The sequence below is a fragment of the Juglans regia genome, chromosome 5, assembly GCF_001411555.2.
Source record: "Juglans regia cultivar Chandler chromosome 5, Walnut 2.0, whole genome shotgun sequence".
In the NCBI taxonomy this organism is placed as follows: Eukaryota; Viridiplantae; Streptophyta; class Magnoliopsida; order Fagales; family Juglandaceae; genus Juglans; species Juglans regia.
The window spans coordinates 18,988,332-19,004,812 of record NC_049905.1 but is presented as its reverse complement, the minus strand read 5'-3'; the positions used below and the strand labels follow the sequence as shown (position 1 = coordinate 19,004,812).

Genomic DNA, 16,481 nt, shown 5'->3' with positions numbered 1-16,481 from the left:
AAAAAACAATAATTTTTTAATATTAAATTTTATTCTTTTTTAAAATAACAGGACTTACACGTTTTACAATTACATGTAATATTATCTTTTTTTTAACAAAAACTACTTTATCCTCCTTATTTGGCCGTTCAAATTTATCGTTTAATTAATTTTTTTATTTAATAATTAAGAAATTAATTTTAAATGTATTGAAATATTATTTTAAATATTTAAATATATAAAAAAAACCAAAATTTAGAAAGCAATAACTTGAGTTGACTACTCTGACCCAATTTTTATTTATTTATTTATTTATTTTAATTTTAATAAAAAAAACAATAGCCCAGCCAATAGCATTTCTTTCTTTATTTCATGGCGCTAGGTTTTGACAACCATGTAAACAAGTTTTGCCGACAGCAATTCTCAACCGAGTTTTGTTATACGATCTTTTTTTTTTTTGATAAGTAAGAGATAAATTTTATTGATGTGAATGAAATAGGCATGTACCTAGTACACAGGAAGTATACAGTTGAACACCTAAATACATTCTATGAGTGATGAACTAAAGATAAGAATTCATGAATATCATCCTCATTTAATACAATAGCTGAAAACCAAAGCAATAAAGTATGCAGGACAAAATTCTTCAGCTCCACCATTGTTCGTTCCTTGTCTTCAAAGCATCGCATATTCCTTTCCGTCCAAATATACCACATAATACACAACGGAATCATTCTCCAAACTGCTGCCACTTGATGACTGCCCTGCAATTTTCCCCAACAACCCATCAACTCCACCACTCTCCTAGGCATTACCCAAGCCACACCAACCCGTCAAAAAATTTCGTCCCACAACCCACTTGCTACATCACAATGCAGTAAAAGATGATCTACCGATTCTCCAAGCTTTCTACACATGTAACACCAATCCAGCACAACACATCCTCTCTTTCTCAGATTGTCCGTGGTCAAGATCTTCCCAAGGGCAACATTCCAAACAAAGAAAGCAACTCTAGAGGGCACTCAAGACCTCCAGATGTTCCTCCAAGGGAATGAGGTATGGTCCTGTGAAATCAAAATTTTGTAATACGCATTTACTGTGAATTTCTTGTGATCCTGGAACCTCCATTTCAAGCTATCATGTTGCACCATAGTAGACCCTACAGAATGTAGCAAGCTGAAAAAATCTGAAACCATAGATAATTCCCAATCATGCATATCTCTATTAAACAGAATATTCCACTGATGCGAACCATGAGCAAATAAACGCACATCCGCCACAGAAACCTCCTTATTAACTGCGATACGATATAAAACTGGAAACACCCTTTCCAATGCATGATCTCCACACCATACATCCCGCCAAAAACTTATTCGGTTACCCTCCCCTACGACGAAACGAATATGATTTACAAAACTAATCCACCCATTCCTTATAAACTTCCAAAGCCCCACTCCATGCCCCCCTCTCACTTCTTTAGAACACCAACCACCCCAAGCAACACCATATTTAGCATCTATAGTTTCCCTCCACAAAGAACCCCCTTCCAAATGATATCTCCAAAGCCATTTCCCCAACAACACTTTATTAAAAGTTCTCAAATTACACACACCCAACCCCCCGTACTCAACTGGAGAACATACTGTCTTCCAATTAACCAAGTGAACCTTCTTCTCCTCCCCTAGGCCTCCCCATAGAAATGCCTTAAAGAGTTTCTCAATTCTATTCACGACCCCTGCAGGCATAGGAAAAAGAGATAAAAAATAAGTGGGAAGGTTTGTGAGGGTACTCTTGATAAGAGTGAGACGACCCCCTTTCGATAGATACACCCTTTTCCATCCAGCCAATCTTTTCTCTATCTTCTCTACCACCCCATCCCATATAGCTCTACTCTTGAAAGTAGCACCTAACGGAAGACCCAGATATTTCATTGGGAACGAGGACACTCTGCAACTCAAAAGTCTTGCTAGATTGCGTATATTAGGGACCACACCCACTGGCAACAACTCAGACTTGTGAAGGTTCACCTTGAGCCCTGATATTGCTTCAAAACAAAGTAGTAATGCACGCAAAGTTTGGACCTGACTCCTATCCGCTTCACAAAACAACAAAGTGTCGTCTGCAAAAAGGAGATGTGAAATTATACAAGGGCTACCAGAGCCATTTCCCACCTGGAAACCGGATAGAAAACCCCCACTAACAGCCTGTACCATCTTACTCAATGCCTCCATGATTATGACAAAAAGAAGGGGAGATAACGGATCACCCTGTCGCAATCCCCTTGAGCTATGAAAAAAGCCAGCAGGAGTGCCATTAACTAGCACTGAAAACCGGGCCGTTGAAATACAATAACGCATCCAAGAAATCCACCTATCTCCAAAACCACACCTCCTCAACAAATACAAAAGGAAATCCTAGTTCACATGATCATAAGCCTTCTCCATGTCTAGCTTGCAAAGAATACCTGGACTTCCCTCTCTCAATCTAGCATCCAAACACTCATTTGCAATGAGCACCGAATCAAGTATATATCTCCCACGAATAAAAGCATTCTGAGGCTTGGAGATAATATTTTCCATCACTGGACTGAGCCGATTAGCAAGGACCTTAGAAATAATCTTATAGACACTGCTAACCAAACTTATTGGGCGAAAATCCTCAATATTCGACGCCCCATATTTCTTAGGAATGAGTGCAATAAAGGTCGCATTAAGTGATTTTTCAAACTTTTGATAAGCATGAAATTCACTGAACACCCTCAAGACATCACCTTTCACCACATCCCAACAAGTTTGGAAGAACCCAATTGAGAAACCATCCGGGCCCGGCGCTTTGTCCTTAGCCATACCAGATATGACCTTGAAAATCTCATCTTCCTCAAAGTGTCTCTCCAAGACACTCACAAGCTGCGGATCAATTGCCTCAAGCGATAAGTTATCAAGCTTCGGCCTCCAAGTTGCTGATTCGGTAAGAAGAGTCTCATAATATTGTGCAATATGACTTTCTAAATCATCGGAAGAAGAGAGCACCTGAGTACCTGAATGTAACAGCTCAATCGCATTATTACGTCGATGAGAATTAGCCATTTTGTGAAAAAATTTTGTACACCTATCACCCTCTTTCAACCAAAGGGCTCTAGATTTTTGTCGCCATGAAGTCTCTTCTAACAATAAAACCCTTTCCAACTCTGCCACAACCGTTACTTTCCTCAATAACTCCTCATCAGAGGCCCTTCCCAATAATTCCTTACCCTCCAACTCCTGCAACTCCTCCAACAAAGTAGACTTTTGATTGTCAGTGTGACCAAAAACTTCCAGGTTCCATTTCTTCAAGTCTTGCTTTAGGGCCTTCAACTTTCCTACAAGAATAAAACTCGGAGTGCCACTAACCTGGTACGAAGTCCACCAAGTTCTCACCATCTCTACAAACCCGTTTACCTTAAGCCACACATTCTCAAACTTGAAATACCGGTGACCCCCATGAATGCCCCCACAATCTAAAAGAATGGGAAAATGGTCTGAACTGACTCTAGCTAGCCTTTTCTGACTTACTTCTGGATAGTGGGCTTCCCATAATGGCGATACAAGGAATCTATCCAACTTCGACCAAGCACGACCGTTAGACCAAGTGTACTCACCCCCCACCAAAGGGAGGTCCATAAGATCCATATCAAAGATGAACTCAGAGAATTCCACCATGGCTTGAGTGTGTCGATGATGCCCCGATCGCTCACTAGGAAAACGCGTAATGTTAAAATCACCCCCCATACACCACGGCACGTCCCATAAAGAGTGTATTCCCGCCAACTCCTCCCACAACCGTCGTCTATCTTTATTTAAGTTTGGACCATAAGACCCTGCAAAAGCCCAAATCCACCCGTCGCTCACATTTTTGAATAACACCGACACTGAGAATTCTCCAACACATTCCTCAATCGCCTCAACCACTCTTTTATCCCACATTAATAACACACCACCTGATGCTCCCTGAGAAGCCAAATAAGACCAACCTATATAAGAACATCCCCAAATACGTCGTACAAATCTTCTATCAATAAAACCCAACTTTGTTTCTTGCAAACATATCACATCACCCTTCCACAATCTCAATAAAGCTTTAATGCGAAGACATTTATCCCTATCATTGAGACCCCTTACATTCCAAGAGACAATCTTAGGCTTCATTAAAACTTAACTTTCCCCTCCCTTTTGATCTAACCCTTCCACTACTTCCATCCTTAACATCATAATTGATGGAGCATGTTAAGCGTTTAAGTTCCCTATCTTGTTTTGTAGCTGATTTCGAACGACTAGCTTCAATAGCCACAAGAAGGGCCATAAATTGTTCCTCATAACCTCCAAAAGAAACCCCAAAAATTTTCTGTAACTCCTCTACCTTTTTAAAAATCCAATTCGTCGAACAACTCCCATAATCACTAGGAGGCAGTGTACATAGAGGAGTAAGAGCCCCCTCCTCCCCCACACTGTTATTAGGGAACAAAATCAATTCTGAAACACCCAACTTATTTGTTTCTCCACTTAAAACCATATTATCAGAAGGAATATCATACCCAGAAATTATCTCATCAGGATTACTCATCACCAAAAGTGAAGAAACACACGGAACCTCAGGATTACTCATCACCAAAAGTGAAGAAACACACGGAACCTCATCAGAAAAAGACTCCTCTCTTTCCCGCGTAACCTCCTCTCCGCGTAAGCACTTCTCACTTTCCCACGACACAGGCTGCTCGAGCACAGCTATAGGACCTTCGACCACCATGCTTAGCTCCGTCGGCCCATTCTCCGCCAAGATCCCTGGAGACGAGGACTCAGAGGTATTTCTCGGACACTCTAACGCTATCGCCTCCACCAACAGCTCCCCCTCCTCTAAATCTTCCCGTCGGAGCTTCGCTGCCATCTCACCAGAATGGTCGACCGAGGTCGTCGGCCCCTTCTGTGCCGGCAGGGTTGCCGGTAAAGGGCTTATCGGCAAGTTCTGTCGCTGATCCGCTATCTCGGGTCCGACAGATTTCCCCGACCCGACTGGAGCCACTGCCCTCCAGGCCTTCACAGAGCCTGCGGCCTGAAACTTGCTAAGGCCCATCACACTGCCGTTCCCTGCAGCCTTAGCCTTGCCTAGGCCCAACACACTACCGTGACCCAATCCATGCCCACCCTTACGGCCCACCACCTCCTTCAGCACTGACTTTCCTTTAACGCATCGTTTTAGGTAGCTGATTTCATCCAACACGCTGCCAACCTTCTCCTCCAAGCCAGCTAACATCCTCAAGACACTTTCCTCATTTAACCCCAGCATTCCACTTTCATCTCCACCATACCCCTGCACGTCTTCAGAATTGGTTACGTCTGACACCACGTCTGATGCAGCATGATACGATACCTGCTTCAACACCTCACTGTACGTCCTTTCTCTTCCTGCCCACGTTAATGAAGCACCTCCCTCACCTCTGCTCTTCTTTGCAGCAGCTAGCTGATGAACGTTTGAAGCAGAGGATGGAGAAATCTCCATTAAAATATCTCCAAGGTTCTTCCACCCCTCCCCCTTCCTTCCTTCCGGAATCACAAGCATTCCTCTCCTCTTGTCACGACCAAATTCTGATATGGAGATAAAACTACCATTAAGATTACATCCCTTTCTCATGATTAACACAATGTCACATTTTCTACGAGTTCGCAGAAACTCTTGAGAACCCGATGTTGCTGCACATTCCTTCACCATAGAACCCAGCCAACCCAGAGTTTCCCAATCCACTGAAATATATTTCACTCCACGACGACTACTTTCTATAATCCTCCACCACCTAGCATTCTCCTTTCTGAACTCGAAAATCTTCTGATCAATGAATACCTCCTTACACAAACCCATCTAAACCAGCCCACAAACAAGACAACCCTAGTGATACAGTGATACACTAATCCCCTCAGGAAGGAGAAGCCATTAATGAATCACTACCAACAGAAAGGAAAAAAAACCACAGCAAAAACTGAAACTCAAAAACTACTTGATACTCTTACAACAGAGATGTGACGGGCACTCACATGAACTTGCACAAACCTGATACTCGCTAAAATAAATCAATCCCTTCATCTAAAAATTTGCAAAGCTCTTCTTTATTGCAGATCTATAGCTATGCCTTTTGATTATAGTTATATATCATAACTAGGCGTTAAAAAGCATAACAGCTGATCAAACTTCCTTTCGGTGGAAGTTCACTTCACAACCACCTTTTCTTCGGGAAGGCATATAACTGCAAATGATATTTAGTACTTCAATTATACCATTTGCTCCAGGATATTTAGTACACTTCATTTTTTTTTTAATTTTTTAATTTTTAATATTGTTTTAGTTTATTTTTTTAAAATTATTTTAAATTTTCTATTTATTATTCATATAATAAATATTTAATAAAAAATAAAAATAAAATATAGAATATAGAGTGAGGAAGTTGTAAAAATTTTTTGTTCCCAAAAATTGTCCCCCTTCTCTCTCTTAAACTATCATCCTTATTAAATCGCCATTTTTTTATGAGCAATGCTAGGTACAGTCCCCACTTGGGGACTGCATGTGCAGGCCTAGGCTATTTTAACTTTAAAATTTTGTAAAATTACAAAATCATCCCTCTTAAAATAATGTTTTCTCTCATTTAAGTATGTGCCTACACATGTAGTCCCCACTTCAGGACTGCAAATAGAATTTCTCATTTTTTATACGCAATTAGGAAAGAGAAATATTTTAATTATAAAAAAATTATATAAAAATAAACTTATAAATTAATATAGTTTAATATGATATTTTAAATTATAAATTTTTTTTATTATAAAATAAATATAATAAATTTCATAAAATTAAATCGATTTATAAATTTATTTTTATATAATATATTACATCTATAACAATTCTCATTGGAAAAAACAACTTTGGAAGAAGTTACAATAATCAGGCAAACTTTCGCTGAGTTCACGAGGAGAGGAGGATGACACCAACCAACAATGATCACTATAAATGTAGGAGACGGACAATTTCTTTTACAAATTATCTTTAATATGGAGAATTTTGTAAAATAGTGTATCGAGCACTTCTAATATATTTTTTTTTAAAATATAAAGAAAGTTGGCCAAAAGTTCTTTCTATTTAATCATATATTCTATTTCTATTTTATATTCAGTTACAGTAAATCTTTTACATGTAGATGTTACTATTCATTCATCTAAATAATTTTTTATTATTTCTTTCTCATTTCATCCTATTTTTCTTTTATCTTATTTCATTTTAACACTTTTATCGCTTTTACACAGGCTCCACTCTCTTATCTCCATCTATTCTCTAGCATTGTGTTTATAATCCCTTCAACTTTTATGCATGCAGAAGTTTTTATATTGTTAATAATATAAATATGCATTTTTTTTTATCATTAAGTAATTTAAAATATTATATTATACATTAAGAAATGTTGTAAATATCAAAATATATGATGTATAGAGAAATATTTGAAATATATGATGTGTAGAGAATATAATATTTAAAATAAATAAAAAAGATTAAAAAGTATAATATTTAAATAATATAAAAAAAAAATAGATAAGATGACGTATTATAAAAGTAAATATGTAAAATAAAAAAAAGTGAGTTTTGGTAATATATTTTAAATGATAGAATAAAGAAGCTATTGGGAGTACTCCAACTTACTTTTAACATTCTTTTATAAAAATTTCATTCATTTTTCAATAGAATTTCTGAAAAATGATGTCTCTTTTTGTCTAGGAGAGTGTTTTATCCAAAACTGGTAAAAAATGAAGCGTCTCTATCTTTAACCAAGGTGTGTTTTCTGATTTTCTCCCAAACTAAGTTGGAAATAGAGGAAAATTTCTCTAATTTCTCTAACCCTTTATAAAATAATAATAATAATTATTATTAAGTTTACAAAAAAATAATATTATAAAAATAAAATTCATAAATTAATATATTTTGATATGATTTATTATAATATAAAATATTTTTATTGTAAAGTAAATATAAAATATAACATCAAACCACGTGAGTTTAAATTTTTTTTATATGGAGTTTTTTTCATAAATCATATATTTTTCATATAAAAATGATTAAGATTATGTTTAAGAAACTTTTTTGACTCCCGACAATATGAGCTTTGAATCTTGCTTACGTATTGAAGGACGTTGGCGGCTGATGCACTGCACGCTGGAGTTTCCTTGAATTGGTCGTTCGTGACCTCGATTCGAAAAACGCGGTGTAATTCGTAGAGGCGTGGCACGGTTAAAGAACAGAAATGTTCTTCAAGCCTATCCAAACGTTGTCGTCTCAAAAGCGGCAAGCATCTTCTTCCTATGAAATTTCGGCTTTGCAATTCCATCTTTGACTTCGTATCTAGCTGAGTTCCTTGAAATTTCGGCTTTGCAATTCCATCTTCTTCCTACGAAATTTCTGCTCAGGGTTTTTCTTGAGATATTTTATTTCAATATTCTCTACACTTCTTGTATTTTCTTGGTAAAATGACAGAAATAAATCCTCTCAATTCTTCAGAATCTTCTCATCCCTCTAATCCTTCAAATGATTCTTCTAGCCCCTATTATCTTCATCCTAGAGATAATCCGGATTCGCTCTTGGTTTCAGAAATTTTTGTAGGAGACAATTATATCGCTTGGAGTCGATCGATCACTATGGCTCTCACTGTCAAGAACAAGGTAGCGTTCATTAATGGTTCGATTACTGCTCGTCCTACTAATCATCATGTTCATCATACTGCTTGGCTTCGGCCAATAATTTGGTGCTTTCTTGGCTCATGAATTATATTTCTAAAGATATTATAAATAGTTTGCTTTATGTAGCATCTGCTGTAGATCTTTGGAATGAGTTAAAAACAAGATATTTGAGAAGCGATGGCCCAAGGGTTTTTCACCTTGAAAAATCTCTCAGTTCTATAACTCAGGGTTCTTCATCAATCACTGAATACTTCAGCGTTTTCAAAACCTTATGGGATGAGTATGTTAACTACAGGCCATTTCCAACTTGCACTTGTGGAAAGATGGCATCATGCACATGCAATCTTTTTGATTTCTTACTAATTCGACAGCAATCTGATTATGTGTTAAAGTTCTTGGTTGGGTTAAATGATTCCTATGCTTCAGTCAGGAGTCAATTGCTTCTTATTTTCCCATTGCCAAGCATGGCTAAAGTCTTTTCTTTACTGCTTCAAGAGGAAAGCCAAAGACAGTTAACCAATTCTATAAGCCATGAAACCCATGCCTTGTTAGTCAAACAGAATACTCAACCATTTGTTCAATCAAAGTTCTCCAAAGACAAGCAGAAGAAGTCTTCTTTGTACTGCACTCACTGTGGATATAATGGACATACAGTGGAAAAATGCTTTCAACTTCATGGTTATCCTCCTGGTTGGACTGGACCTAAAGGAAAGCGAAATCTTCCTACTGCCCATGCTACCATTTCAACTGGAGAGGTTTACATTCAAAACAGTAATGAGAATCAAAAGTTTTCTTTAACTTCTGAGGAATTTACTAAACTACTAGCACTTGCAAATTCAAATCCATCCCCTACACCAGCTGTGAACCTTGTTACTTCTCAATTCTCTAGTAAACTACCACATTCTTGTTATTCAGTTTCTTCAACTTCACAAAATAATTTTTCTTGGATTTTGGATACTGGTGCAACAGATCACATGATCTGTTCACCCCTCTATTCTTCTATACCCAAGAAAATTAATACTTCCATTAATCTGCCTAATGGCAATTCTGTCCCAGCAACTCATATTGGTACTGTCTCCCTCTCAAACAAATTATATCTGCATAATGTGTTGTGTGTTCCAAGCTTTTCATTCAATTTGCTATCTGTTTCCAAACTAACAAAAGAATCTAATCTCTCTATATCTTTCTTTGATTCTTACTGTCTTTTACAGGACCAATCAGCAAAGAAGATGATTGGGATTGCATTTGAGAAATATGGACTTTATCACTTATCTCAAATTACCTCAAAAGAGGCTACCTGTAATCAACCCCAGTTTAATTCTTCATCTTTTGCTTCAGCCATTACTCAAACTCAATTAGATATTTGGCACTACAGATTAGGACATGTTTCTAACTCAAGATTACCTTCTCTTAGACAAATAGAACCATCCATATCTCTTGATTCCACAAATGTTTGTGATATATGTCATTTTGCAAAGCAAAGAAAGCTTTCTTTCCCTGTATCTCAAACTGCTTCTGATAAAATGTTTGATTTGATCCATTGTGACATATGGGGTCCCTTTGGTATTATTTCATATTCTGGATATAGATTCTTTCTCACCATAGTTGATGACTTCACACGATGCACTTGGGTTTATATGCTCAAAGCAAAGTCTGAAGTCCCTTCTATACTTAAAAGTTTCTATAAAATGGTAGAAACACAATTTAGTGTTCCTATCAAAACATTAAGGTTTGACAATGGACCAGAATTTCTTCTAACTTAATTTTATAATGATCATGGCATTATACATCAAAGAAGCTGTGTGGAAACTCCACAACAAAATGGAGCTGTGGAGAGGAAGCATCAACACTTGTTAAACACTGCCAGAGCATTAATGTTTCAAGCAAATATGTCTTTAACTTTTTGGAGTGATTGTGTGTTGACTGCTGCACACATCATAAACAGAATTCCCACCCCCCTTCTCAAAAATAAGACACCATTTGAAATGCTTTTCAATAAAGCACCTAATCTCTCCCATCTCAAAGTTTTTGGTTGTCTTTGCTTTGCCTCAACACTTAAAAATCACAAACACAAATTTGATCCAAGAGCCACAAAATGTCTTTTCTTAGGTTACCCCTCTGATATAAAAGGCTATAAGCTGATGGACCTCAATACAAATAAGATATTCATCTTGAGAAATGTAGTTTTCTGTGAAAACAGTTTTCCTTTTAAAGCTCTTCCACCCATTTCATATTCCAAGACACACTCCTTTTTATTCCCTCCAACCAACTCTACTTTAGATTTCTTTCATGATCAGATCCAAAAAGATCAAAACTCTCCTTCTATCATTCAGACAGATCAGAATCTACCTTCCAATGAACCAATCTTACATAATGGTTCATCTTCTTCTACTAATGCTCAGGATTTTTCTAATCAGTCCTACCAATCTGCCTCAAACACACAGCAACTAAGAAAATCTTCAAGAATTAAACAACCACCAATTTTCTTGCAGGACTATTATTGTGGTAATGTTTCTACTGTTTCAAGTGCAACTCAATCATCTGCTTTTACTGGTTGTTCTGTTAATTCAGGTAATATCTATCCTATTTCTGATTTTCTCTCTGTCAATCGACTATCAACATCTCATAAAGCCTTTCTAGCATCCATTTCAGCCTCCCAAGAACCCAAAACCTACAAACAAGCTGCCAAAATACTTGAATGGCAAGTTGCTATGCAAAATGAAATAAATGCCTTAGAGTTAAACAAAACTTGGGAACTTGTTACTCTTCCTAAAAATAAACAAACTATAGGTTGCAAATGGGTATTTCAAATTAAGTACAAGTTAGATGGCACTATAGAAAGACACAAAGCTAGATTAGTAGCTAAAGGCTACACTCAACAAGAAGGTTTAGACTTTTTTGATACATTTTCTCCAGTAGCCAAGATCACATCTATAAGGTTGATTCTTGCCATAGCAGCAATTAAAAATTGGCATATTCACCAACTAGATGTAAATAATACTTTTTTGCATGGTGACTTACATGAAGAGGTTTATATGGAATTGCCCCCTGGATTGGCTGTCAAAGCAGAAAACAAAGTTTGTAAACTTCTCAAGAGCCTTTATGGTTTAAAACAGGCCTCTAGACAATGGTTTGCAAAACTGTCCACTGCTCTACTTGATTATGGTTTCACTCAAGGAAATTCATATTGTTCTTTGTTCATTAAGAAATTTGAATCCTCTTTTATAGCACTCCTAGTCTATGTAGATGATGTTTTACTAGCTAGTGACAGTTTACAAGAAATTGAATTGCTCAAAAATTTCTTACATGACAAGTGCACAATTAAAAATTTGGGGGAACTCAAATACTTCCTTGGCTTGGAAGTGGCGAGGTCTAAAAATGGCATATCAATCTGTCAAAGAAAATATGCCTTGGACATACTTCAAGACACTGGAATTATTGGTGCTAAGCCTGCTGCCTTCCCAATGGAGTCGAATCTTAAACTTACTGTAACAGATTCTGATCTCTATGAAGATCCTTCAGCTTATAGAAGGATGGTTGGAAGATTATTGTCCCTTACAATCACTAGACCTGACCTTGCATATTCAGTTCAAGTTCTGAGTCAATTCCTTGCCAAACCAGCTGTTAGCCATTACCAAGCAGCTATTAGAGTACTCAGATATCTAAAAGCTACACCAGGACAAGGTCTATTCTTCTCATCTTCATCAGAATTACAACTAAAGGCCTTCTCAGACAGTGACTGGGCAGGGTGTGTTGATACTAGAAGGAGTGTAACAGGTTTTGTTATTTTCCTAGGCAACTCATTAATCTCATGGAAAAGTAAAAAGCAGGCCACCATTAGCAGGTCTTCTGTAGAAGCAGAATACAGAGCCCTTGCTTCAACTACCTGTGAGATCCAATGGCTCCTCTATGGCTTGCAAGACTTAAACATCAGCCACCAACAACCAACACTACTTTATACAGACAGCAAATCAGCCTTATCTATTGCTACCAATCCAGTTTAGCATGAGAGGACAAAGCACATTCAAATTGACTGCCCTCTTATTCGAGAGAAGCTACAACAAAACATTATTAAACTTTTCCATATTCCTTCAAGATTGCAGCTAGCAGATATATTCACAAAGCCTTTAGGTTCCCTTTCTTTCCATCACACTCTTCGCAAGATGAACATCCTTAATATACATGTTCATCTTAGGGGGGGGGGGTGTTGGAGTATAGCCTCACAAATTGAGCAAATGAAATTAAAGTCTAAAGAAACACGTGTCAAAGTAGAGAAAGATGTAGAAAGTTAGTTAATTTTCTGTTATTGCATTTTATCTCTACAAATACGTTATGTACTTGTATTAGATAATCAATTCAATTACATGAAAGTATTTCTTTTCATCTACTCTGCCTCTGTTTTTGTTCATCAAGTTTTATTTTCAAGTATTCATCAGAAAATTATCAGTTTATAGTTTAAGTTGAATGTTAGAAGCGGTCCCAACGACTTATTGTCCATGTGCATGGCCAATTAGAAGCGGTCCCAACGACTTATTATCCATGTGCATGGCCAATTAGAAGCGGTCCCAACGACTTAAGTGATAGGAAGTAACTCTCTAACCCCTGCAGGATTGAGACGTTACACTTACACTTGCATTAGAGTATTATTAGTGGCCTAACCATTCGATTTTTAGCCAAAATTTGACTAAAAATATGACTTTTTCTAATTTAGCTAGCCACTTTTTAACAATATTAAATAACAAACTCTCTAAATCTACCACTATTATATTAAAATATTAATTTTGACATTTTAATTTATTTTAATTCTAATGGTAATTAGAATAATTATTTATTATTAAAAAATGCACACTGATTTTCTAACATTCATATTATTCAAAAGTATATAATTTTCTAATGTTGTTGGTTTTTTTTTTTTTACAACGGTCGTATTCTTCCAACGAATATATTTTTCTTATGGTCATATCTTTTTAACAGTCACATTCTTTTAACGGATATATTTGTTAACGGATATATTTCTCCAACTGTTTTATTCTTCTACTATAAAATATAATATTTCTTCAACAATTTTATTCACTTCAATTGAAGTTTCTCTGTGAAATAATTTTTTTTTTCATTTTCTCGTTCGCTTTTTAACAGTAACGAAACCCAATCGGCAAGAAGTATTGACGTTGTAAATAACAGAAAAACCAACAGATTTTTTAACGCTAAGGCTTTCCATTTTTTTACTCATTTTTTGCGCAAAATTGGAGAGAGTGTGCAGTGAAATAATTAGAAAAAAATTAAATGGCCAGCCAGTTTCACTGGCTAGATTTGGTCAGCTGAATTCACTCAAGTTAAATTTACTGTAACTTTATTGAATTTACTGTAAGGTGTATTTTGAGTTGACTAGCTAAACTTTGACTAAATTTTACATATGACTAGCTCTCTATAAGTACTCTTAATGTAGTTGTTATAAAATAATTAGTTTTATTATGAAAAACTAATTAATAATTTGTGATAAAAAACCTTTCTATTTCTTTGTTATAAAACTGTCAGTTTTTCTCCCAAACAGAAAAGTACATTTATCACAAGTCTCGCAGTTTGATATCCACCACAACCAAAGAATAACCAATATTACAATATATGACCAGGTTACAAATATCAAATCGTAGAGATCAAAATGAGACACAAAATATATATCAAGAACCGAAAGAACATATATCAAGAAAAGAAATGAAAAATAACAGAAATATAAATTGCAAAAGGAAATAAAAGGAATATAAGGAAAGAACACACCGATATACGTGGTTCGACCCTAATGGTCTACATCCACGACAGGAATGGCCTCAGAGAAGTCACAAAGATCTTTATTTATAAAGAATACTTCACAGAGAAGCCTCAGTACACCAGAGTTACAAAACCCCCTTAAAACTCACAAGAAATCACATTGATTTCTTCCCTCTAAGAGCAAACCCTAGAAAACCCTAGAATCGCCTCCCTTCTCTGCTCTGTCTCTCAAACTGCCGTATTTACAAAATGAATCATCCGTCTAGGTTACAAAGCAATGAGATATATATATATATATATATATATATGTCAACAGATGCCGCCACGTGTAAATATCCAACGGTTCAATACACATTCCTTCAGATTAAAGAAGTCACGAGCATCTCATGTGCTTCCATTTAGTTCTGCCTTATAAGCTTCAGGTAATTCAGAACGCCACTTGCACATCTATCACTTAAAGAGATTTAATAAAAGGACAGAAAAGCATTAGTAATTAAAACAGCAAATAAAATGTATTGACATACATATTACAAATCTCCACCTTGGCAAAACATTTATTTGCCATAAGTTCAAAAAAGAATTAACCCTCATCATTGACACATTCCTGCATTGTTCCCCTAATGGGAACTGACTCTATACTCCACACCAATTAAGTTCAGACAGTGTCTGAACTTAGACCAAGGGACAGACTTGGTCATCATATCTGAGGGGTTATCCTCAGTTGAGACCTTTTCAACACCTACTACTTTAGACTCTATAACATCTCTAACAAAATGAAGCCTCACATCAATATGTTTGGACCTTTTATGAAAGACTTGGTTTTTAGCTAAATGCAAAGTGCTTTGGTTATCATAGTGCACTGTGATGTTACCATTGTAAATATTTAACTCATTTGCAATACCTTTTAACCATATGGCCTCTTTAATGGCTTCTGTTAGTGCTATATATTCAGCTTCTGTAGTGGACAATGCCACTACAGATTGTAAGTGTGATTTCCAGCTAATAGCTCCCCCAAAAGCTGTAAACACATAGCCAGTTAAAGACTTCCTAGTGTCTACACTCCCAGCAAAGTCAGAGTCTACAAAACCAGTTAGTTCAAAACCCTTTTCTACCTTGTTCCCAAAACAGAGACCTAAGTTTGTAGTGCCTGCAAGATACCTTAACACCCATTTAATAGCCTGCCAATGGAGTTTTCCTGGGTTGTCCATAAATCTACTAACTACACTTACAGCATAAGTCAGATCAAGCCTAGAACAAACCATTGCATACATTATACTTCCTACCATGCTAGCATAAGGAATTTGTTGCATAAAACTAATATCTGAGTTTGTTTTAGGGGCCTGATCTAATGACAATTTGAAATGCTGTCCTAATGGTGTGTTTACAGGTTTTACATGTTCCATACCAACTCTGTTGAGAATTTTAGAAATGTAGTTTCTTTGAGACAAGTATAGCATTCCTGCACTTCTGTCCCTTTCAATTTCCATTCCTAAAATTTTCTTAGCAGGACCCAGTTCCTTCATTTCAAATTCTGATTTCAGCATGCCTTTAACTTGTTCAATTAATTTAGTGTCTTTACAAGTTACCAACATGTCATCAACATATAATAGAAGATAAACAAAAGTTCATTTTTCTTCCTTGTAATAAACACAACTGTCATAGCAGCTTCTTTTAAAATTATTATTAATCAGGTGTGTGTCAAATCTTTTATACCACTGCCTAGGTGATTGTTTAAGGCCATATAAAGATTTTTTAAGGAGACACACTTGATTAATATTAATCTTATTGGTAAAACCTTCAGGTGGCTGCATATAAATTTCTTCTTCAAGTTCTCCATGCAGAAAAGCAGTTTTAACATCTAACTATTTTAGATGTAGATTTTCAGAAGCTGTATAAGCTAGCAGTAGCCTAATTGAGCTATGTTTAACCACAGGGGAGAAGATCTCATTAAAATCAATTCCTTCTCTCTGTATAAACCCCTTTGCTACAAGCCTA

General features: G+C 36.3%; 1 protein-coding gene across 1 annotated transcript; it reads left to right on the top strand.

The window, feature by feature from the left end:
• Window positions 1-11,755: 11,755 nt before the first annotated feature.
• On the top strand, window positions 11,756-12,724 carry LOC109001035 (uncharacterized mitochondrial protein AtMg00810-like). Its single transcript, XM_018978150.1, has one exon. The coding sequence runs from the start codon at window positions 11,756-11,758 to the stop codon at window positions 12,722-12,724; it is 969 nt and encodes a 322-aa protein (XP_018833695.1).
• The last annotated feature ends 3,757 nt before the right edge of the window (window positions 12,725-16,481 follow it).